Below are 25,880 nucleotides of genomic sequence, written 5' to 3'. Positions count from 1 at the left end.
GTCTGGGGATGGACACCCCGGGGCAGGTGTCTGGGGATGGACACCCCGGGGCAGGTGTCTGGGGATGGACACCCCGGGGCAGATGTCTGGGGATGGACACCCCGGGGCAGGTGTCTGGGGATGGACACCCCGGGGCAGGTGTCTGGGGATGGACACCCCGGGGCAGGTGTCTGGGGATGGACACCCCGGGGCAGGTGTCTGGGGATGGACACCCCGGGGCAGGTGTCTGGGGATGGACACCCCGGGGCAGGTGTCTGGGGATGGACACCCCGGGGCAGGTGTCTGGGGATGGACACCCCGGGGCAGATGTCTGGGGATGGACACCCCGGGGCAGATGTCTGGGGATGGACACCCCGGGGCAGGTGTCTGGGGATGGACACCCCGGGGCAGGTGTCTGGGGATGGACACCCCGGGGCAGGTGTCTGGGGATGGACACCCCGGGGCAGGTGTCTGGGGATGGACACCCCGGGGCAGGTGTCTGGGGATGGACACCCCGGGGCAGGTGTCTGGGGATGGACACCCCGGGGCAGGTGTCTGGGGATGGACACCCCGGGGCAGGTGTCTGGGGATGGACACCCCGGGGCAGGTGTCTGGGGATGGACACCCCGGGGCAGGTGTCTGGGGATGGACACCCCGGGGCAGGTGTCTGGGGATGGACACCCCGGGGCAGATGTCTGGGGATGGACACCCCGGGGCAGGTGTCTGGGGATGGACACCCCGGGGCAGGTGTCTGGGGATGGACACCCCGGGGCAGGTGTCTGGGGATGGACACCCCGGGGCAGGTGTCTGGGGATGGACACCCCGGGGCAGGTGTCTGGGGATGGACACCCCGGGGCAGGTGTCTGGGGATGGACACCCCGGGGCAGGTGTCTGGGGATGGACACCCCGGGGCAGGTGTCTGGGGATGGACACCCCGGGGCAGGTGTCTGGGGATGGACACCCCGGGGCAGATGTCTGGGGATGGACACCCCGGGGCAGATGTCTGGGGATGGACACCCCGGGGCAGATGTCTGGGGATGGACACCCCGGGGCAGATGTCTGGGGATGGACACCCCGGGGCAGGTGTCTGGGGATGGACACCCCGGGGCAGATGTCTGGGGATGGATCCCGGGGATTTCCCTGGTCGTATCCTCAGACTCGTAATTGGGTTGGATATTGACTGAAGGGGCCACGTAATATGGTGGTTTGGTGGTCTCAGGAGACTTCTATTGGCCAGGTCCTTCCTTGACTAGTCCTGTGTTTTGAGACTGGTAACTGTGGCTCTGTAGGGGGCGCTGTGTACACAAGGGAGTGCAGACATCGGTCACAGGATGGAGCCCCCATACATTAGGTTGTCACTGATTGGATCTGCATTTGTTCTTTTCTGATTTGGGGTAACTTTATAACATCTTGACATTTTTATGCCTTTATTCATTTGCAGTTCTTCGCTGTTTGGGAATACCAACCAGAGTGGTGACAAATTTTGTTTCGGCCCATGACAAGGATGGAAATCTGAGTATCGATAGTCTCTACAGTAAAAAGGGAAAATCCATGAGTAAAGACAGCCTGTGGTATGGAAGATATTCTCTATTCTTATCTGCATGTGTGTGTGGGGGGGGGGGAGCAGATGTTGGGGGGCACTTATCCCGGTAGCCAGGAGTGGGAGCAGCTGGCCACCCCCGGATTCTCTGGCAGCACTGTGCACTTACTAGGAGTTGTAGTTGCTGCAGATGAGTAGAGTAGTTGTAGAGCTGCAGGGGTTGTACTGGAGGGATAACAGAGTCTCTGATCTGACAAGGACAGGACTAAGGACAGTCCCCGATCTCCCTGTCTCTGCACACAATAGGCACTCTGCTAGGAGGTAGGTACTTGTAGTGTCACACACTCATACATCTACAATCCACAGAACACTCATAAGGGCTTGAACAATCTTTGAAGACAATAGCCAGTGGCGGATTAAATGTACCCTGTGCCCCGGGCTGTCCCCCTACCTGGGCCCCCCCCCTCCTTCCACTTCGTACACAACCGACCCCAGCTGAAAAACAACTCCCATCATGAACTGCCAGCAGGCCATGATGAGGTTGTAGTGCTGTAACCTGGAGAGACAGAAGACTGCAAAACTACAACTCCCATCATGAGCTCCCAGTAGACATGATGGAGATTGTAGTGCTGCAATCTGGAGAGACAGAGACTGCAAAACTACAACTCCCATCATGAGCTCCCAGTAGACATGATGGAGATTGTAGTGCTGCAATCTGGAGAGACAGAGACTGCAAAACTACAACTCCCATCATGAAGTGTTAACATGGCATGATGGAGGTTGTAGTTCTAGGGATAACCTGTCAATGTTTCTGCTCTTCTCTGGGGCTTACATCTACACATATAATGTACATACATACACCATATACATACATTGTATACACATATACTGTGCATGCATACAGTTACATCATTTACACACATACTGTAATGCATACACATACATCATATACACCCATACTGTACATGCATACACATATACATATCACATACACATACTGTACATGCATATACATACATCATATACACCCATACTGTACATGCATACACATATACATATCACATACACATACTGTACATGCATATACATACATCATATACACCCATACTGTACATGCATACACCATATACATACATCATATACACACACACTACATGCATACATCATATACACATACTGTACATGTGTACATACATCCTTTAAACACACATAGTACATTTACTGAGCACATTACATACAGAAACACACTTTATACACATACACTTCCACACTGCATGTTTACATCCACAGTTCTCATACACAGACAGGTGCGTGTGTGCACACACGCACACACACACACACACACACACACACACACACACACAGTATACAGCCTGACCCAGTGTAACAGACACCACACACAGTATACAGCCTGACCCAGTGTGACACCACACACAGTATACAGCCTGACCCAGTGTAACACCACACACTGTTACACTGGGTCAGGCTGTATACTGTGTGTGGTGTTACACTGGGTCAGGCTGTATACTGTGTGTGGTGTCACACTGGGTCAGGCTGTATACTGTGTGTGGTGTCTGTTACACTGGGTCAGGCTGTATACTGACACCACACACAGTATACAGCCTAACCCAGTGTGACACCACACACAGTATACAGCCTGACCCAGTGCAACACCACACACAGTATACAGCCTGACCCAGTGTAACAGACACCACACACAGTATACAGCCTGACCCAGTGTAACACCACACACACACACAGTATACAGCCTGACCCAGTGTAACACCACACACACACACAGTATACAGCCTAACCCAGTGTAACACCACACACAGTATACAGCCTGACCCAGTGTAACACCACACACAGTATACAGCCTGACCCAGTGTAACACCACACACAGTATACAGCCTGACCCAGTTTAACACCACACACAGTATACAGCCTGACCCAGTGTAACACCACACACAGTATACAGCCTGACCCAGTGTAACACCACACACAGTATACAGCCTGACCCAGTGTAACACCACACACAGTATACAGCCTGACCCAGTGTAACACCACACACAGTATACAGCCTGACACAGTGTAACACCACACACAGTATACAGCCTGACCCAGTGTAACACCACACACAGTATACAGCCTGACCCAGTGTAACACCACACACACACAGTATACAGCCTGACCCAGTGTAACACCACACACACAGTATACAGCCTGACCCAGTGTAACACCACACACAGTATACAATTTCCGCCTGTTTTCCTCAATGTGAACGTACCCTTACTTGTATAATCCTTCAGAAGCAGCAGCAGAAGAAGAGTCCCCCCAGTGTGATTAGATTTGGTCCCGATTCTTCCCCGCTGTCCCTCCACGCGGCTCTGTAGCCAGAAATGGCTGTGATCTAGTAGTCAGCAGAAATAACAGAAGTCCCCGCAAGACGGCAGGCCAGGGCCTGGAAGAGTCCGCTCAGCAGGGTCTGTGGATACACACCCTCTCATACACTGACAACTAGAACTCTGAACCCAATAGTCCCACCCCAATATATATATATATATATCTATATATATCTATATATATATATATATCTATATATATATATATTATATAAAGAGAGAGCGAAGGCTAACGAGTGGAATCTAACTGGGCAATAGACATAAGATAACCCTCAGTGATAGGTGACTACTCCTGAGGTCGCTAACTTGGGGACTGTTTACTAGAAATCATCAGACAGTGACAGGAAATACACATCATCAATAACAGAGACATCAGGCAACACTTCTGTACTTCATCAGCCGTGCAGTAGGACAGTGACATCTAGTGGCGGGAATCGTACACTACTGACTACAGTCTCAGAGGTTATACATACACATAGTACCGACCTATACTTGTAAGAAAGAACAGTGGACCCGGCTCTGGGACACTGCATGTGTATATCCTGCATGTGTGGTGTGTGTGTGTGTATCCTCTGTGTGTGTGTATGTACCTCCTGCATGTGTGTGGTGTGTGTCTGTGTGTATATCCTGCATGTGTGGTGTGTGTGTGTGTATCCTCTGTGTGTGTGTATGTACCTCCTGCATGTGTGTGGTGTGTGTGTGTGTGTATATCCTGCATGTGTGGTGTGTGTGTGTATATCCTGCATGTGTGGTGTGTGTGTGTGTGTGTATATCCTGCATGTGTGGTGTGTGTCTGTGTGTATATCCTGCATGTGTGGTGTGTGTGTGTATATCCTCTGTGTGTGTGTGTATGTATCTCCTGCATGTGTGTGGTGTGTGTGTGTGTGTATATCCTGCATGTGTGGTGTGTGTGTGTGTGTGTGTATATCCTGCATGTGTGGTGTGTGTGTGTGTATGTATCTCCTGCATGTGTGTGGTGTGTGTGTGTGTGTGTGTATATCCTGCATGTGTGGTGTGTGTGTGTATATCCTGCATGTGTGGTGTGTGTGTGTATATCCTGCATGTGTGGTGTGTGTGTGTGTATATCCTCTGTGTGTGTGTGTATGTATCTCCTGCATGTGTGTGGTGTGTGTGTGTGTGTATATCCTGCATGTGTGGTGTGTGTGTGTGTGTGTGTGTGTGTGTATATCCTGCATGTGTGGTGTGTGTGTGTATGTATCTCCTGCATGTGTGTGGTGTGTGTGTGTATATCCTGCATGTGTGGTGTGTGTGTGTATATCCTGCATGTGTGGTGTGTGTGTGTGTGTATATCCTGCATGTGTGGTGTGTGTGTGTGTGTGTGTGTATATCCTGCATGTGTGGTGTGTGTGTGTATATCCTGCATGTGTGGTGTGTGTGTGTGTGTGTGTGTGTGTGAATATCCTGCATGTGTGGTGTGTGTGTGTGTGTATGTGCATATCCTGCATGTGTGGTGTGTGTATATCCTGCATATGTGGTTTGTGTATATATCCTCCATGTGTGTGTATATCCTGCATGTGTGGTGTGTTGTGTGTATATATCCTCCGTGTGTGTGTGTGTAGACAGTATATCCTGCATGTGTGGTGTGTGTGTGTGTGTGTGTATATCCTCCGCATATGGTGTGTGTATACCCTGTATTTGTGGTGTGTGTGTATCCTCAGTGTGTGTATATCCTGTGTGTGTGTATATCCTGCATGTGTGGTGTGTGTGTGTATATCCTGCATGTGTGGTGTGTGTGTGTATATCCTGCATGTGTGGTGTGTGTGTGTGTGTGTGTATATCCTCTGTGTGTGTGTGTGTGTATGTATCTCCTGCATGTGTGTGGTGTGTGTGTGTGTGTATATCCTGCATGTGTGTGTGTGTGTGTGTGTGTGTGTGTGTGTGTGTGTATATCCTGCATGTGTGGTGTGTGTGTGTGTGTATGTATCTCCTGCATGTGTGTGGTGTGTGTGTGTGTATGTATCTCCTGCATGTGTGTGGTGTGTGTGTGTGTGTGTATATCCTGCATGTGTGGTGTGTGTGTGTATATCCTGCATGTGTGGTGTGTGTGTGTGTATATCCTGCATGTGTGGTGTGTGTGTGTGTGTGTGTGTGTATATCCTCTGTGTGTGTGTGTGTATGTATCTCCTGCATGTGTGTGGTGTGTGTGTGTGTGTGTATATCCTGCATGTGTGGTGTGTGTGTGTGTGTGTGTGTGTATATCCTGCATGTGTGGTGTGTGTGTGTATGTATCTCCTGCATGTGTGTGGTGTGTGTGTGTATATCCTGCATGTGTGGTGTGTGTGTGTATATCCTGCATGTGTGGTGTGTGTGTGTGTGTATATCCTGCATGTGTGGTGTGTGTGTGTGTGTGTGTGTGTGTATATCCTGCATGTGTGGTGTGTGTGTGTATATCCTGCATGTGTGGTGTGTGTGTGTGTGTGTGAATATCCTGCATGTGTGGTGTGTGTGTGTGTGTGTGTGTATATCCTGCATGTGTGGTGTGTGTGTGTATATCCTGCATATGTGGTTTGTGTATATATCCTCCATGTGTGTGTATATCCTGCATGTGTGGTGTGTTGTGTGTATATATCCTCCGTGTGTGTGTGTGTAGACAGTATATCCTGCATGTGTGGTGTGTGTGTGTGTGTATATCCTCCGCATATGGTGTGTGTATACCCTGCATTTGTGGTGTGTGTGTATCCTCAGTGTGTGTATATCCTGTGTGTGTGTATATCCTGCATGTGTGGTGTGTATGTGTCTGTGTGTATATCCTGCATATGTGGTGTGTGTGTATATCCTGCATATGTGGTATGTATATATCCTCCGTGTGTGTGTATATCCTGCATGTGTGGTGTGTATATATCCTCTGTGTGTGTGTAAACAGTATATCCTGCATGTGTGGTGTGTGTGTGTGTGTGTGTGTATCCTCCGCATATGGTGTGTGTATTCCCTGCATTTGTGGTGTGTGTATATATCCTCCGTGTGTGTGTATCCTGCATGTGTGGTGTGTAGTGTGTATATATCCTCCGTGTGTGTGTGTAAACGGTATATCCTGCATATGTGGTATGTGTATATATCCTCCGTGTGTGTGTATCCTGCATGTGTGGTGTGTAGTGTGCATATATCCTCCGTGTGTGTGTGTAAACGGTATATCCTGCATGTGTGGTGTGTGTGTGTATCCTCAGTGTGTTTGTGTGTGTATATCCTGCGTGTGTGGTGTATGTATAGGTCCTCAGGGCTGTGTAGCAGCATTATGGGCCCCTGGGCAGAGCTTTGAATTGCCCCCCCCCCCTCCCCACTTAACCAGGGAGAACAACATGGTTTATCCACAGCTACAGAGGGGCAACAGCTCATATATGATCGGGCCCCTGTATACTAGATCATACAGCATACAGGGATACATCATGCATAGTTGCCAACGTGACATTTTTTTTTCAGAGACACTTTAGCGTTAACAAGGGGTGTGGTTTGCGGGGTGTGGCTCTGTGGTTTGCTGGTGTTTTAGAATAGAATTTTATAGTCCAAACAATACAAAGGGAGCATTACACACACCCCTATCAGGTCCCCAGTATATTACACACCCCAGTATTGGGTCCCCAGTATATTACACACCCCAGAATTGGGTCCCCAGTATATTACCCACTCCAGTATTGGGTCCCCAGTATATACACACCCCAGTATTAGGTCCCCAGTATATTACACACAGCACTATCATATCCCCAGTATATTACACCCCATTATCAGATCCGCAGTATATTACAAACCCCACTATCAGATCCCCAGTATATTACACACCCCACAATCAGATCCGCAGTATATTACACACCCCACTATCAGATCCCCAGTATATTAAACACCCCACTATCAGATCCCAAGTATATTACACACCCCACTATCAGATCCCCAGTATATGACACACCCCACTATCAGATCCCCAGTATATAACACACCCCACTATCAGATCCCCAGTATATTAAACACCCCACTATCAGATCCCCAGTATTATACACACCCAACTATCATATCCCCAGTATATTACACCCCACTATCAGATCCCCAGTATATTACACACCCCACTATCAGATCCCCAGTACATTACACACCCCACTATCAGGTCCCCAGTATATTACACACCCCACTATCAGATCCCCAGTATATTACACACCCCACTATCAGATCCCCAGTATATTAAACACCCCACTATCAGATCCCCAGTATTATACACACCCAACTATCATATCCCCAGTATATTACACCCCACTATCAGATCCCCAGTATATTACACACCCCACTATCAGATCCCCAGTATATTACACACCCAACTATCAGATCCCCAGTATATTACACCCCATTATCAGATCCGCAGTATATTACAAACCCCACTATCAGATCCCCAGTATATTACACCCCACTATCAGATCCCCAGTATATTACACACCCCACTATCAGATCCCCAGTATATTACACACCCCAATATCAGATCCCCAGTATATTACACACCCCACTATCAGATCCCCAGTATATTACACACCCCAATATCAGATCCCCAGTATATTACACACCCCACTATCAGATCCCCAGTATATTACACACCCCACTATCAGATCCCCAGTACATTACACACCCCAATATCAGATCCCCAGTATATTACACACCCCACTATCAGATCCCCAGTATATTACACACCCCACTATCAGATCCCCAGTATATTACACACCTCACTATCTGGTCCCCAGCATGTTACACACCCCACTATCCGATCCCCAGTATATTACACACCCCACTATCTGGTCCCCAGCATTTTACACACCCCACTATCAGATCCCCAGTATATTACACTCCCCACTATCGGGTCCCCAGCATGTTACACACCCCACTATCAGATCCCCAGTATATTACAGACCTCATTATCTGGTCCCCAGCATGTTACACACCCCACTATCAGATCCCCAGTATATTACAGACCTCACTATCTGGTCCCCAGTATATTATACACCCTAGTATGGGGCACCCAGTGTATTACACACCCCACTATCAGGTCTCCAGTATGTTACACACCCCAGTATATTACACACCCTAGTATGGGGCACCCAGTTTATTACACACTCCAGTATTGGGTCCCCAGTATATTACACACCCCAGCATTAGGTCCCCAGTATATTACACACCCCACTATCAGATCCCCAGTATATTACACACCCCACTATCAGATCCCCAGTATATTAAGCGCCCCACTATCAGATCCCCAGTATATTACACACCCCACTATCAGATCCCCAGTATATGACACACCACACTATCAGATCCCCAGTATATTACACACCCCACTATCAGATCCCCAGTATATTAAACACCCCACTATCAGATCCCCAGTATATTACACACCCCACTATCAGATCCCCAGTATATTACACACCCCACTATCAGATCCCCAGTATATTACACACCCCACTATCAGATCCCCAGTATATTACACTCCCCACTATCGGGTCCCCAGCATGTTACACACACCACTATCAGATACCCAGTATATTACAGACCTCACTATCTGGTCCCCAGTATATTATACACCCTAGTATGGGGCCAGTGTAATACACCGATTGTATTACACACCCCACTATCAGGTCTCCAGTATGTTACACACCCCAGTATATTACACACCCTGGTATGGGGCACCCAGTATATTACACACTCCAGTATTGGGTCCCCAGTATATTACACACCCCACTATCAGGTGTCCAGTATATTATACATCCTAGTATGGGGCACCCAGTATATTACACACTCCAGTATTGGGTCCCTAGTATATTACACACCCCACTATCAGGTCCCCAGTATATTATACATTCTAGTATTGGGCACCCAGTATATTACACACCCCACTATCAGGTCTCCAGTATGTTACACACCCCAGTATATTACACACCCTAGTATGGGGCACCCAGTATATTACACACTCCAGTATTGGGTCCCCAGTATATTACACACCCCACTATCAGGTGTCCAGTATATTATACATCCTAGTATGGGGCACCCAGTATATTACACACTCCAGTATTGGGTCCCTAGTATATTACACACCCCACTATCTGGTGTCCAGTATATTATACATCCTAGTAGGGGGCACACAGTATATTACACACTCCAGTATTGGGTCCCCAGTATATTACACACCCCACTATCAGGTCCCCAGTATATTACACACCCTAGTATGGGGCACCCAGTATATTACACACTCCAGTATTGGGTCCTTAGTATATTACACACCCCACTATCGGGTCCCCAGTATATTACATACCCCACTATTAGTTCACCAGCATGCAGTATAATATGATAGGATTAGATACAGCCATATGGTAGACCATATCATACTGGACGGGATTAGATACACAGCTGAGCACTCAATATAACATGATAGGATCAGATACAGCAGTTTAGTAGACAATATCAGATTGGGTAGGATTAGATAGTTGAGCAGACAGTATCACATGATGGGATGAGATACAGTGGCTCAGCAGATGGTATTACAGTTCATGAGCTTAGATACACAGCTCAGCGGTAAGTGATACAGTTGTAGCTGGTAACATGGCTGGTGTGGATGACACTGAACCTTTGGCAGGCAGGGTAACCTTCAGAGCAGCATGTAGGCTGTGGCTAATAGCTAGCACTCTACTGACTGACTGTATATACTGCTAGTTTGTGCCCATATGATGTAGCCGCAGCCCATCATACTACTACCCCCTTGTCATCCTCCTGACCCTCCATTATCATACAATTTCACCCTTCGTTATCCTCCTGCCCCTCCATCATCCATTATCATACTACTTATACCACCAGTCTCACATCACTGTATCCCAGTCACAGCTCTGATTACCAGTCTCCTATTTCTGTATACTCGCCTCTCACACCTGTATGTATAGCTTATTCCCCTTTAGCATAATCTCCCCTGTATAGGCACCTCATTACCCGGCTCCCTGCAGCACACAGGTGATGTCCCTGTCAGGCCCTGTAGATGGGGGGAGAGCGGCCGCTAGTGACTGAGGGGGGAGAGAGGGGTCTCTAGTGGCTGCAGGCAGAATATACAGCCTCCAGTCATACATGTGTGTGTATGTGTACATATATATATATATATATATATATATATATATATATGTGTGTGTATACAGTATATATACAGTATGTGTAATATATATATATATATATATATATATATATATATATATATATATTACACATACTGTATATATACTGTATACACACACATATATATATATATATATATATATATATATGTGTGTGTGTGTATACAGTATATATACAGTATGTGTAATATATATATATATATTACACATACTGTATATATACTGTATACACACACATATATATATATATATATATGTGTGTGTGTGTATACAGTATATATACAGTATGTGTAATATATATATATATATATATATATATATATATACACACACACACAATCTTCTGCCTTTCTCTTCTCTCTTCAGCCTGATTTATGGACAACAAAGGTCAACCATCATCTGGTCATGAGTCAGTTTATATAATGACCAGAAAAAGTGCTGTCCCTCCTAAACAGAAACGGGGGTGTAGCGTATTGGGTGGGGGGTGTAGCGTATTGGGTGGGGGTATTGTAGTGTAGTGGGTGGGGCGTATTGGGTGGGGGTTGAGGTGGTGTAGCATATTGGGTGGGAGGATTGTGGTGTAGTGGCTGGGGCGTATTGGGTGGGGGATTGTAGCTTATTGGGTTGGGGGGGTGTAGCGTATTGGGTGGGGGGGTAGCGTATTGGGTGGAGGGATTGTAGCGTATTGGGCGGGGGTGGTTGTAGCGTATTGGGTGGGGGGATTGTAGCGTATTGGGTGGGGGGGTGGTTGTGGCGTATTGGGTGGGGGTGGTTGTAGGGTATTGGGTGGGGGGGTGTAACATATTGGGTGGGGGGATTGTAGCATTTTGGGAGAAGGGGGTTGTGGCGTATTGGGTGGGGGGATTGTAGCTTATTGGGTGGGGGGGTGTAGCGTATTGGGTGGGGGGTGTAGCATATTGGGTGGGAGGATTGTAGCTTATTGGGTGGGGGGGTGTAGCGTATTGGGTGGGGGGGTGTAGTGTATTGGGTGGGGGGATTGTAGTGTAGTGGTCGGGTGTATTGGGTGGGGGGTGTAGCGTATTGGGTGGAGGGATTGTAGCGTATTGGGTGGGGGGTGGTTCTAGTGTATTGGTGGGGGGTTGTAGCGTATTGGGTGGGGGGTGTAGCGTATTGGGTGGGGGGGTGGGGGTGGCGTATTGGGTGGGGGGGGGGTGTAGCGTATTGGGTGGGGGGGGGGGGGTGTAGTGTATTGGAGCCATCATCATCACTCCACCCAGCAACTCAGAGACAACTGAAATCTAGAGGGGAAAACTGATGAAAATGCCATGTACAAGTTCTATAATGAGCAGAAATAGTGCTTTCCCTCAGCTGATCCCGAACAGTCGCCATAAAGAGCCGGGACCCCATAAAGAGCAGGGACAGCCATAAAGAGCAGGGACAGCCATAAAGAGCCGGGACGCCATAAAGAGCAGGGACGCCATAAAGAGCCGGGACCCCATAAAGAGCAGGGACGCCATAAAGAGCAGGGACAGCCATAAAGAGCAGGGACAGCCATAAAGAGCCGGGACCCCATAAAGAGCAGGGACAGCCATAAAGAGCCGGGACCCCATAAAGAGCCGGGACCCCATAAAGAGCAGGGACAGCCATAAAGAGCCAGGACCCCATAAAGAGCAGGGACACATCAAACTGTAAAGAGTAAAGAATTCAACAAAATAATTAGTATTTTTAATCTATTTCCTAATCTTCAGGAACTTTCATGTGTGGAATGAGAGTTGGTTCTCTAGAAGAGAGTTGGGTGCGAGTTATGGAGGATGGCAAGTGCTGGATTCCACTCCGCAAGAGCTAAGTGGAGGTAAAAGATGAGCTCTGTTACTTCCAGCAGACTCGCCATGTTTCAGCAGTTCTCTCTTTGGAAAATTCGAACTGTAATGCTGGTGCTGCCCGTTCCTGCTCACCACTGCCGCCCTGTCTGCTCCCCTGCTGTACTGTATGCTGGTGCCGCCTGTTCCTGCTCACTACTGCCGCCCTGTCCACTCCCCTGCTGTGCTGTATGCTGCTGCCTGTTCCTGCTCGCCACTGCCGCCCTGTCCACTCCCCTGCTGTGCTGTATGCTGGTGCCGCCCGTTCCTGCTCACTACTGCCGCCCTGTCTGCTCCCCTGCTGTACTGTATGCTGGTGCCGCCTGTTCCTGCTCACTACTGCCGCCCTGTCTGCTCCCCTGCTGTACTGTATGCTGGTGCCGCCTGTTCCTGCTCACCACTGCCGCCCTGTCTGCTCCCCTGCTGTACTGTATGCTGGTGCTGCCCGTTCCTGCTCACCACTGCCGCCCTGTCTGCTCCCCTGCTGTACTGTATGCTGGTGCCGCCTGTTCCTGCTCACCACTGCCGCCCTGTCTGCTCCCCTGCTGTACTGTATGCTGGTGCCGCCCGTTCCTGCTCACTACTGCCGCCCTGTCCACTCCCCTGCTGTGCTGTATGCTGCTGCCCGTTCCTGCTCACCACTGCCGCCCTGTCTGCTCCCCTGCTGTACTGTATGCTGCTGCCCGTTCCTGCTCGCCACTGCCGCCCTGTCTGCTCCCCTGCTGTACTGTATGCTGCTGCCCGTTCCTGCTCGCCACTGCCGCCCTGTCTGCTCCCCTGCTGTACTGTATACTGGTGCCGCCCGTTCCTGCTCACTACTGCCACCCTGTCCACTCCCCTGCTGTGCTGTATGCTGCTGCCCGTTCCTGCTCACTACTGCCGCCCTGTCTGCTCCCCTGCTGTACTGTATGCTGGTGCCGCCCGTTCCTGCTCACTACTGCCGCCCTGTCTGCTCCCCTGCTGTACTGTATGCTGCTGCCTGTTCCTGCTCACCACTGCCGCCCTGTCTGCTTCCCTGCTGTACTGTATGCTGCTGCCCGTTCCTGCTCACCACTGCCGCCCTGTCTGCTCCCCTGCTGTACTGTATGCTGCTGCCCGTTCCTGCTCGCCACTGCCACCCTGTCTGCTCCCCTGCTGTACTGTATACTGGTGCCGCCCGTTCCTGCTCACTACTGCCGCCCTGTCCACTCCCCTGCTGTGCTGTATGCTGCTGCCCGTTCCTGCTCACTACTGCCGCCCTGTCTGCTCCCCTGCTGTACTGTATGCTGGTGCCGCCCGTTCCTGCTCACTACTGCCGCCCTGTCTGCTCCCCTGCTGTACTGTATGCTGGTGCCTGTTCCTGCTCACCACTGCCGCCCTGTCTGCTCCCCTGCTGTACTGTATGCTGCTGCCCGTTCCTGCTCACTACTGCCGCCCTGTCTGCTCCCCTGCTGTACTGTATGCTGCTGCCTGTTCCTGCTCACTACTGCCGCCCTGTCTGCTCCTCTGCTGTACTGTATGCTGCTGCCCGTTCCTGCTCACCACTGCCGCCCTGTCTGTTCCCCTGCTGTACTGTATACTGGTGCCTGTTCCTGCTCACTACTGCCGCCCTGTCTGCTCCCCTGCTGTACTGTATGCTGGTGCCTGTCCTGCTCACTACTGCCACCCTGTCTGCTCCCCTGCTGTACTGTATGCTGGTGCCTGTTCCTGCTCACTACTGCCGCCCTGTCTGCTCCCCTGCTGTACTGTATGCTGCTGCCTGTTCCTGCTCACTACTGCCGCCCTGTCTGCTCCCCTGCTGTACTGTAGACTACTGCCTGTTCCTGCTCGCCACTGCCGCCCTGTCTGCTCCCCTGCTGTGCTGTATGCTGCTGCCCGTTCCTGCTCGCCACTGCCGCCCTGTCTGCTCCCCTGCTGTACTGTATGCTGGTGCCGCCTGTTCCTGCTCACTACTGCCGCCCTGTCTGCTCCCCTGCTGTACTGTATGCTGCTGCCTGTTCCTGCTCACTACTGCCGCCCTGTCTGCTCCCCTGCTGTACTGTATGCTGCTGCCCATTCCTGCTCACTACTGCCGCCCTGTCTGCTCCCCTGCTGTACTGTATGCTGGTGCCTGTTCCTGCTCACTACTGCCGCCCTGTCTGCTCCCCTGCTGTACTGTATGCTGCTGCCTGTTCCTGCTCACCACTGCCGCCCTGTCTGCTCCCCTGCTGTACTGTATGCTGGTGCTGCCCATTCCTGCTCACTACTGCCGCCCTGTCTGCTCCCCTGCTGTACTGTATACTGGTGCCGCCTGTTCCTGCTCACTACTGCCGCCCTGTCTGCTCCCCTGCTGTACTGTATACTGGTGCCGCCTGTTCCTGCTCACTACTGCCGCCCTGTCTGCTCCCCTGCTGTACTGTATGCTGCTGCCCGTTCCTGCTCAATACTGCCGCCCTGTCTGCTCCCCTGCTGTGCTGTATGCTGCTGCCCGTTCCTGCTCACTACTGCCGCCCTGTCTGCTCCCCTGCTGTGCTGTATGCTGGTGCCTGTTCCTGCTCACTACTGCCGCCCTGTCCACTCCCCTTCTGTACTGTATGCTGCTGCCTGTTCCTGCTCACCACTGCCGCCCTGTCTGCTCCCCTGCTGTACTGTATGCTGCTGCCTGTTCCTGCTCACCACTGCCGCCCTGTCTGCTCCCCTGCTGTACTGTATACTGCTGCCTGTTCCTGCTCACCACTGCCGCCCTGTCTGCTCCCCTGCTGTACTGTATGCTGGTGCCTGTTCCTGCTCGCCGCTGCCGCCCTGTCTGCTCCCCTGCTGTACTGTATGCTGCTGCCCGTTCCTGCTCACTACTGCCGCCCTGTCTGCTCCCCTGCTGTACTGTATACTGGTGCCTGTTCCTGCTCACTACTGCCGCCCTGTCTGCTCCCCTGCTGTACTGTATGCTGCTGCCTGGGCTGCTCGTCTTCCCTAGCATCCTTGTGCCTGCTGCAGTGGCCACTAGGGGGCATGTGTGACCGCCTGCTCTGGATTTATAGAGGCAGCTTGTCGCCGCCCACTACTGCCACCTGCCAATCCAGAGCCACCTGCACCTATTTAAACTCCCTCCAGCCCTGGGCTGTCTCCCCCGCTGAAGAGCCGGCCTGCTGACCACCATTACTCGCTCTGTTCCCTGTTCCGCTGACTCTTTGTCTGGTTTATGGCAACCAGCTGCAGCTCACACCAGGACGGTGAGTGACCCGATGCCCTCGAGCCATAGAAGTCCAGGTCCCACATCCTGCAGCCAGATAAAGGGGGAAGATCTAGGGAGCAGATAGACTATCAACAGCTGAACAATAAGCAGGAGATTTATCAGAGGGTGCAAACTGCCCACAGCAACCAATCACAGCTCAGCTCCCCCAGCAACCAATCACAGCTCAGCTCCCACAGCAACCAATCACAGCTCAGTTCCCACAGCAACCAATCACAGCTCAGCTCCCACAGCAACCAATCACAGCTCAGCTCCCACAGCAACCAATCACAGCTCAGCTCCCACAGCAACCAATCACAGCTCAGCTCCCACAGCAACCAATCACAGCTCAGTTCCCACAGCAACCAATCACAGCTCAGCTACCACAGCAACCAATCACAGCTCAGCTCCCACAGCAACCAATCACAGCTCAGCTCCCACAGCAACCAATCACAGCTCAGCTCCCACAGCAACCAATCACAGCTCCTCTTTCCTTTCACCAGAGCTGAAAGCTGAGCTGTGATTTGTTGCTGCGGGAGCTGAGCTGTGATTTGTTGCTGCGGGAGCTGAGCTGTGATTTGTTGCTGTGGGAGTCTAAATTTTGCACCCTTTGATAAATCTCCCCCATAATGTTCAATCTCCCTGCAGCGCCCCCACAGGGGTAGTGAGGCATTACACAGGGGGGGATCCTGAATGGGAATGATATGTAGATGTGTTTCCTGTAGGAGTCCACTGCTGCGGCCCGACCTCCGTCCACGCCATCAAACAAGGAGACATTGATCTGGATTACGATGGCCCATTCATTTTCTCGGAAGTTAACGCTGATCGCATTACGTGGGTTTACTACGACAAGGATCTAAAGGAGAAAGTCTACACCGACAGCGAATCTGTGGGCAAATATATCAGCACCAAAGCTGTGGGCAGCGATAAACGGATGGATATAACGGACAGCTACAAATATCCAGAGGGTGAGTCCTCCGTCAGGGCCCCCTTCTCTCTCTCTTAGTGGCTGTACTGGAGGGGGGCGAGGGGGGTGGGCTGTCCTAGAGGGGGGGCGAGGGGGGTGGGCTGTCCTGGAGGGGGGGCGAGGGGGGTGGGCTGTCCTGGAGGAGGGCGAGGGGGGTGGGCTGTCCTGGTGGGGGGGTGAGGGGGGTGGGCTGTCCTGGAGGGGGGTGGGCTGTCCTGGTGGGGGGGGGGGGGTGAGGGGGGGTGGGCTGTACTGGAGGGGGGTGGGCTGTCCTGGAGGAGGGTGAATAAAATACAAGGGGACAGCACTCCATAGCGTGGATCAATGATATAAAAAACACAGGGAGGAATCAGTGTGTCCGGAGACTCTCACCTGGTGGAGTTGTGCTATAGATAGAGGCACAACACTCATCAAAGCATATGTAAAAGGACCGCAGCCGCTCCCGCTATCCCAAGGGAATGATAAATGTAAAAACACCTCCAACACCACAAATCACGGATCAAGGGGCGCAGGTCCAGAGAGAAAAAGGTAAAAATAGAATATAAAATAATTTAATAATATAATAAGACCCAACGCGTTTCGGAACCGCATCGGTTCCTTTTTCAAGAGTCACTTGAGGACTCTTATTATATTATTAAATTATTTTATATTCTATTTTTACCTTTTTCTCTCTGGACCTGCGCCCCTTGATCCGTGATTTGTGGTGTTGGAGGTGTTTTTACATTTATCATTCCCTGGAGGAGGGTGGGCTGTCCTGGAGGAGGGCGAGGGGGGTGGGCTGTCCTGGAGGAGGGCGAGGGGGGTGGGCTGTCCTGGAGGGGGCTATGCTGTCCTGGAGGGGTGGGGCTGTACTGACCTACACCAGAGCTGAGAGCAGGGACACAGCAGGTGGTTACATTATATAGTCAGGTAGGTGACAGGGAGAGCTGCTGGAGCAGGGACACAGCAGGTGGAGGGTTACATTATATAGTCAGGTAGGTGACAGGGAGAGCTGCTGGAGCAGGGACACAGCAGGTGGTTACATTATATAGTCAGGTAGGTGAGAGGGAGAGCTGCTGGAGCAGGGACACAGCAGGTGGTTACATTATATAGTCAGGTAGGTGACAGGGAGAGCTGCTGGAGCAGGGACACAGCAGGTGGTTACATTATATAGTCAGGTAGGTGACAGGGAGAGCTGCTGGAGCAGGGACACAGCAGGTGGTTACATTATATAGTCAGGTAGGTGACAGGGAGAGCTGCTGGAGCAGGGACACAGCAGGTGGTTACATTATATAGTCAGGTACGTGACAGGGAGAGCTGCTGGAGCAGGGACAGCAGGTGGTTACATTATATAGTCAGGTAGGGGACAGGGAGAGTTGCTGGAGCAGGGACACAGCGGGTGGTTACATTATATAGTCAGGTAGGTGACAGGGAGAGCTGTTGGAGCAGGGACAGCAGGTGGTTACATTATATAGTCAGGTAGGTGAGAGGGAGAGCTGCTGGAGCAGGGACACAGCAGGTGTTTAAATTGCATAGTCAGGTAGGTGACAGGGAGAGCTGCTGGAGCAGGGATACAGCAGGTGGTTACATTATATAGTCAGGTAGGTGACAGGGAGAGCTGCTGGAGCAGGGACACAGCAGGTGGTTACATTATATAGTCGGGTAGGTGAGAGGGAGAGCTGCTGGAGCAGGGACACAGCAGGTGGAGGGTTACATTATATAGTTAGGTAGGTGACAGGGAGAGCTGCTGGAGCAGGGACACAGCAGGGGGAGGGTTACATTATATAGTCAGGTAGGTGACAGGGAGAGCTGGTGGAGCAGGGACACAGCAGGGGGAGGGTTACATTATATAGTCAGGTAGGTGACAGGGAGAGCTGCTGGAGCAGGGACACAGCAGGTGGAGGGTTACATTATATAGTCAGGTAGGTGACAGGGAGAGCTGCTGGAGCAGGGACACAGCATGTGGTTACATTATATAGTCAGGTAGGTGACAGGGAGAGCTGATGGAGCAGGGATACAGCAGGTGGTTACATTATATAGTCAGGTAGGGGACAGGGAGAGCTGCTGGAGCAGGGACACAGCAGGTGGTTACATTATATAGTCATGTAGGTGACAGGGAGAGCTGCTGGAGCAGGGACACAGCAGGTGGAGGGTTACATTATATAGTCAGGTAGGTGACAGGGAGAGCTGCTGGAGCAGGGACACAGCAGGTGGTTACATTATATAGTCAGGTAGGTGACAGGGAGAGCTGCTGGAGCAGGGACACAGCAGGTGTTTAAATTGCATAGTCAGGTAGGTGACAGGGAGAGCTGCTGGAGAAGGGATACAGCAGGTGGTTACATTATATAGTCAGGTAGGTGACAGGGAGAGCTGCTGGAGCAGGGACACAGCAGGTGGTTACATTATATAGTCGGGTAGGTGAGAGGGAGAGCTGCTGGAGCAGGGACACAGCAGGTGGAGGGTTACATTATATAGTCAGGTAGGTGACAGGGAGAGCTGCTGGAGCAGGGACACAGCAGGGGGAGGGTTACATTATATAGTCAGGTAGGTGACAGGGAGAGCTGGTGGAGCAGGGACACAGCAGGGGGAGGGTTACATTATATAGTCAGGTAGGTGACAGGGAGAGCTGCTGGAGCAGGGACACAGCAGGTGGAGGGTTACATTATATAGTCAGGTAGGTGTCAGGGAGAGCTGCTGGAGCAGGGACACAGCATGTGGTTACATTATATAGTCAGGTAGGTGACAGGGAGAGCTGATGGAGCAGGGATACAGCAGGTGGTTACATTATATAGTCAGGTAGGTGACAGGGAGAGCTGCTGGAGCAGGGACACAGCAGGGGGAGGGTTACATTATATAGTCAGGTAGGTGACAGGGAGAGCTGGTGGAGCAGGGACACAGCAGGGGGAGGGTTACATTATATAGTCAGGTAGGTGACAGGGAGAGCTGCTGGAGCAGGGACACAGCAGGGGGAGGGTTACATTATATAGTCAGGTAGGTGACAGGGAGAGCTGCTGGAGCAGGGACACAGCAGGGGGAGGGTTACATTATATAGTCAGGTAGGTGACAGGGAGAGATGGTGGAGCAGGGACAAAGAAGGGGGAGGGTTACATTATATAGTCAGGTAGGTGACAGGGAGAGCTGGTGGAGCAGGGACACAGCAGGGGGAGGGTTACATTATATAGTCAGGTAGGTGACAGGGAGAGCTGGTGGAGCAGGGACACAGCAGGGGGAGGGTTACATTATATAGTCAGGTAGGTGACAGGGAGAGCTGGTGGAGCAGGGACACAGCAGGGGGAGGGTTACATTATATAGTCAGGTAGGTGACAGGGAGAGCTGCTGGAGCAGGGACACAGCAGGTGGAGGGTTACATTATATAGTCAGGTAGGTGACAGGGAGAGCTGCTGGAGCAGGGACACAGCATGTGGTTACATTATATAGTCAGGTAGGTGACAGGGAGAGCTGATGGAGCAGGGATACAGCAGGTGGTTACATTATATAGTCAGGTAGGTGACAGGGAGAGCTGCTGGAGCAGGGACACAGCAGGGGGAGGGTTACATTATATAGTCAGGTAGGTGACAGGGAGAGCTGGTGGAGCAGGGACACAGCAGGGGGAGGGTTACATTATATAGTCAGGTAGGTGACAGGGAGAGCTGCTGGAGCAGGGACACAGCAGGGGGAGGGTTACATTATATAGTCAGGTAGGTGACAGGGAGAGCTGCTGGAGCAGGGACACAGCAGGGGGAGGGTTACATTATATAGTCAGGTAGGTGACAGGGAGAGCTGGTGGAGCAGGGACACAGCAGGGGGAGGGTTACATTATATAGTCAGGTAGGTGACAGGGAGAGCTGGTGGAGCAGGGACACAGCAGGGGGAGGGTTACATTATATAGTCAGGTAGGTGACAGGGAGAGCTGGTGGAGCAGGGACACAGCAGGGGGAGGGTTACATTATATAGTCAGGTAGGTGACAGGGAGAGCTGCTGCTAATTCCATACAATGTACGAGCGTCGTATGGGACCATCTTTTAGAAAAACTTGTAATTTAGTAACAGCGGCAGCTAGAAAGGCAGGAGGTGGCTCTAATTACTCGGAGGGACATGGTAAGTAAGATCAGCTAGGTTTGGGAGCTTATAATTTTTTAGCTTTTTCCTAGTGTTTTGGTAAACAGTGACCTGTAGTGGCGGGAGGAGCATACTACAGTCCTAAGTCTCAAAGCATATACATACACACAGTACCAACCTATACTCGCTAGAAAGGAGCAGTAGACACCCGCTGTGGGACACTGCACTTCATTGGCGTGGCACTTTTTTTTAAAGTAAGTGAGTATAGGCGCATTGTCTTTTGCAACCTGTGGCGTGTAATGATAGGCAGGGGAGCCGACACTAACAACTTGACCACCACCAGCATGATCCGTCACATGTCACCTAAGCATCGGACTAAGTGGAACCAAGGCCACTGTCCGCACCTAGGGCTTGTGGTCGCTACATTTCTCTGATGGCAAGCTGGAAGCTTTGGGGGAAGCCGCAACGGGCCATGCTGAAAATTGCTCAGCCGAGGCAACAAACAGAACACTGCCGCGGAGCAGGTGAACCGTATTGAGCAGCAATACAACACATATAAATTATCAAAAATATAACATAATAATGATGATAATTTATGGTAATTAAATCAATAAGCAATGAAACCGGGCTGAGTAGAATATTAAAAACAGCAAAAAACATACACGAGGGGGCTGCTGCAGGTGGACACAGTAATTAAAGAACACAGTGAAAATATGAAAAAGATCATGTATCATGAAAGAGTCAAAGTGCTATAAATAATAAGGAAGATCCTAATATATAACCAAGTCCATGCAAATATAAACAATAGTAATGAACAAAGTATAATACCAGCAGTGGTAAAAATCCAGGGCTCCACCGGCTGCCCCCACCCCTTGAAAAAGGCTACGCCGAAACGTGCGTCGAGGTGGGGGCAGCCGGTGGAGCCCTGGATTTTTACCACTGATGGTATTATACTTTGTTCATTACTATTGTTTATATTTGCATGGACTTTTTTTTATATATTAGGATCTTCCTTATTATTTATAGCACTTTGACTCTTTCATGATACATGATCTTTTTCATATTTTCACTGTGTTCTTTAATTACTGTGTCCACCTGCAGCAGCCCCCTCGTGTATGTTTTTTGCTGTTTTTAATATTCTACTCAGCCCGGTTTCATTGCTTATTGATTTAATTACCATGAATTATCATCATTATTATGTTATATTTTTGATAATAAAATGTATATGTGTTGTAATACATCAGAGGTTCAGTTCTTTCTTTATTGGTGTATAGTTGTAACTAGAACCCAAGTTTCTCATTACTCTAATATTTTTTCCCCATATATTGGAATAGTATAGGTAGTGTCTTGTATGGTGGAGTTCTGCATATCTTGTATATGTGTCAGTATTGAGCAGCAGACTGATGTGTGGCTCTCACCGCGTAACTTAGAACCAGGCCAGGTTGTGTGTGACAGTGGCTGTAACCTGGTGGCGGCTCTCGAGCTCGTCTACCTCACACCTTGGCCTGGCACACAGTTTCAGCCTTGTGGTTCAGCGTTTCCTAACATACCCTGGTTGCCTGAGCTGCTTATTTCTGCTCATTTCAACGCCCTGAAGACACTGCAGCAGCGCTGCCACTTGCCAGCTCACCGGCTATTGTGTGATGTGGCCCCGTGCAGGAACTCCACACTCTACATAGTGGCCAGAGTTTGCCAGGAGCAGAGAGCCATCAGGAAGTATAAGCTGCAGCATATTCATCACTTTGCCAGTCAGCCGCACTGGGCAGTTGAGTAGCTACCACGGCCGCAGCAGTCGCCACCATGGGGGAGCCCGCGATGCCCCCCCTTGCCACTGTACTGCTCCCCTCCCACGGGCCCCCGGCTGACTTGTGGCTTCCAGCTCCCTGGCTCTGCCCCATCCCCGGCAGGCAGCAGCACACACACCAGGGAGCTCTGTGTGCGTCCCGTTACTGCCCCGGCGCACACAACTGGTCTGTGTGTGCTGCATAGTTGCCAACAGTTTTGCAAAACCATGTCCCAGGAAGCTCCACCCCCCGCCGCAAGAAGCCCCGTCCCCCGCCAGCGCGTGTGACTAGGAGGCTACAGAAACCATACAGGTGAGGATGATGAAGGGTGGTGTAGTGGTATGATGATGGAAGGGCATGAGGATGATGAGGGGTGTAGTGGTGTGATGATGAAGGAACAAGAGGATGATGAGGGGTGTAGTGGTATGATGATGGAGGGGCAGGAGGATGATGAAGGGTGTAGTGGTATGATGATGAAGGAACAAGAGGATGATGAGGGGTGTAGTGGTATGATGAAGAAGGAACAAGAGGATGATGAGGGGTGTAGTGGTATGATGATGATGAAAGGGCAGGAGGATGATGAGGGGTGTAGTGGTATGATGATGAAGGAACAAGAGGATGATGAGGGGTGTAGTGGTATGATGATGAAGGAACAAGAGGATGATGAGGGGTGTAGTGGTATGATGATGAAGGAACAAGAGGATGATGAGGGGTGTAGTGGTATGATGATGATGGAACAAGAGGATGATGAGGATGTAGTGGTATGATGATGAAGGAACAAGAGGATGATGAGGGGTGTAGTGGTATGATGATGAAGGAACAAGAGGATGATGAGGGGTGTAGTGGTATGATGATGATGGAACAAGAGGATGATGAGGGGTGTAGTGGTATGATGATGATGAAAGGGCAGGAGGATGATGAGGGGTGTAGTGGTATGATGGTGAAGGAACAAGAGGATGATGAGGGGCGTAGTGGTATGATGATGATGAAAGGGCAGGAGGATGATGAGGGGTGTAGTGGTATGATGATGGAACAAGAGGATGATGAGGGGTGTAGTGGTATGATGATGATGGAACAAGAGGATGATGGGAATGTAGTGGTATGATGATGGAACAAGAGGATGATGAGGGGTGTAGTGGTATGATGATGAAGGAACAAGAGGATGATGGGGTATAGTGGTATGATGATAAAAGGGCAGGAGGATGAAGGGGTGTAGTGGTATGATGGTGAAGGAACAAGAGGATGATGAGGGGTGTAGTGGTATAATGATGGAGGGGCAGGAGGAGGATGAAGGGGTGTAGTGGTGTGATGATGGAGGGACAGGAGGATGATGAGGGGTGTAGTGGTATGATGGTGAAGGAACAAGAGGATGATGAGGGGTGTAGTGGTATAATGATGGAGGGGCAGGAGGAGGATGAAGGGGTGTAGTGGTGTGATGATGGAGGGACAGGAGGATGATGAGGGGTGTAGTGGTATGATGATGGAGGGACAGGAGGATGATGAGGGGTGTAGTGGTATGATGATGAAGGAACAAGAGGATGATGAGGGGTGTAGTGGTGTGATTATGAAAGGGCAGGAGGAGGATGAAGGGGTATTAGTATGATGAAGGACAAGGATGAAGGGGGTAGTAACACAAAGATTGAGGAGCAGGAGGATGAAAGGAGGTTGTAGTATGATGATGGAGGGGCAGGAGGAGGGGACAATATGGGGGGGCATCTGTAAGGGGGATAAAATGGGCGGCCATCTATAAGGTGATAACATGGGGGCCATCTATATGGGGGATAACATGGGGAGGCATCTATAAGGGGGAAACATTGGGGGGCATCTATAAGGTGGACTACACGAGGGGTGCATGCACAGAGGGGGGCATATACTATAAGGGGGATCACATAGTGTCAGGGCTACCTACTAAAGGAGGGCATAAAGGGGACAGTACAGATGTGCAGTGTGTATAGAGATGAGGATGGTGCCAGAGTGAGGAGCCTAATATGTCTGTCTGGCAGATTCTGTGGATTCGTGGCTCGGAGAATTTCTCATAACGGCCCAGGACAGATGGAGAAGATGAAAAGGGAAGAACTCTGATCAGAGAAGACGTCCCCTGTGAGTCACCTGATGTAACTGCACTGTAATGTATATGGTGTACAGAACCTGTGTACAGTGTATCCACCTCTATATGACTGGATGAGGTGATAGTGATCTGTGTACAGTGGATTATTCAGTAGCAGCGGTGGTGTTAGTATGTAGTGGTATTAGTCAGTATGTGGTAGCTTTAGTCAGTATGTGGTGGTATAAGTCAGTAGCAGCAGTGGTGTTAGTCAGTATGTGGCGGTATTAGTCAGTATGTGGCGGTATTAGTCAGTATGTGGTGGTGTTAGTCAGTATGCGGTGGTGTTATTTGTTACTTGTTATCTGCTACAGTGTTTTATTGGATTTAGTACACTGGATTTGGTCAGTAACATGACATGGGAAAAATGATCCCTCTGTGGCCAATTTCCAAAGACCCCCCCCCCCCCCTTTCCTAGAAATGAGGCACCGACTCCAGCCTTTGGAAAATATTTGGCCATGGCAGCCAATTTTATTATTAACAAAATAACACAAAACATAAATAACCATTATCTGAATATACATATAATATAACAATGTAACTAACTGTCCGGTACGGGAGGGAGTCCTTGAAGCTAAAATATATAACCGGCCACCATAAATTGCACTATTTATCCTGGAGATAAACATCTTATAATTATTCCTGCCCCCAGCCGGTTACCCCAGGCTCAGGAGCCCATATTCCAACTACATTGGCCGATTACCCATAACACCCGACTACTCCCCGGGACACCACCCTGTCAGGAGCCCAATATCCTCCAATTAACCTGCTGATCCTCTAATTAAACGGGGGGTTCACCCTCCCTCGTGTACCCCCTTTTCACATTTTTGCCAACTCCAAGGACCCCCTAACCCACCACCACGAGCACCTTTGAACCCCTCAAACGTGCGAGTTCCTCCACAAAACAAGGGCCTGTTC

At 50.5% G+C, this 25,880-nt stretch overlaps 1 protein-coding gene across 2 annotated transcripts in view; it reads left to right on the top strand.

Moving 5' to 3' along the window:
* Nucleotides 1-25,880, top strand: part of LOC138772452 (protein-glutamine gamma-glutamyltransferase E-like) — a 174,720-nt gene that overhangs the window by 105,944 nt on the left and 42,896 nt on the right. For both annotated transcript variants that reach the window (XM_069952850.1, XM_069952848.1), the window contains 3 exons: nucleotides 1,421-1,550; nucleotides 12,773-12,876; nucleotides 16,796-17,038. In XM_069952850.1, coding sequence (XP_069808951.1) covers nucleotides 1,421-1,550; nucleotides 12,773-12,876; nucleotides 16,796-17,038 — 477 coding nt within the window. The remainder of the gene's footprint in view (nucleotides 1-1,420; nucleotides 1,551-12,772; nucleotides 12,877-16,795; nucleotides 17,039-25,880) is intronic.

The sequence above is a fragment of the Dendropsophus ebraccatus genome, chromosome 14 (assembly GCF_027789765.1).
Source record: "Dendropsophus ebraccatus isolate aDenEbr1 chromosome 14, aDenEbr1.pat, whole genome shotgun sequence".
Lineage (NCBI taxonomy): Eukaryota > Metazoa > Chordata > Amphibia > Anura > Hylidae > Dendropsophus > Dendropsophus ebraccatus.
This window is presented reverse-complemented; position numbering and strand designations above follow the sequence as displayed.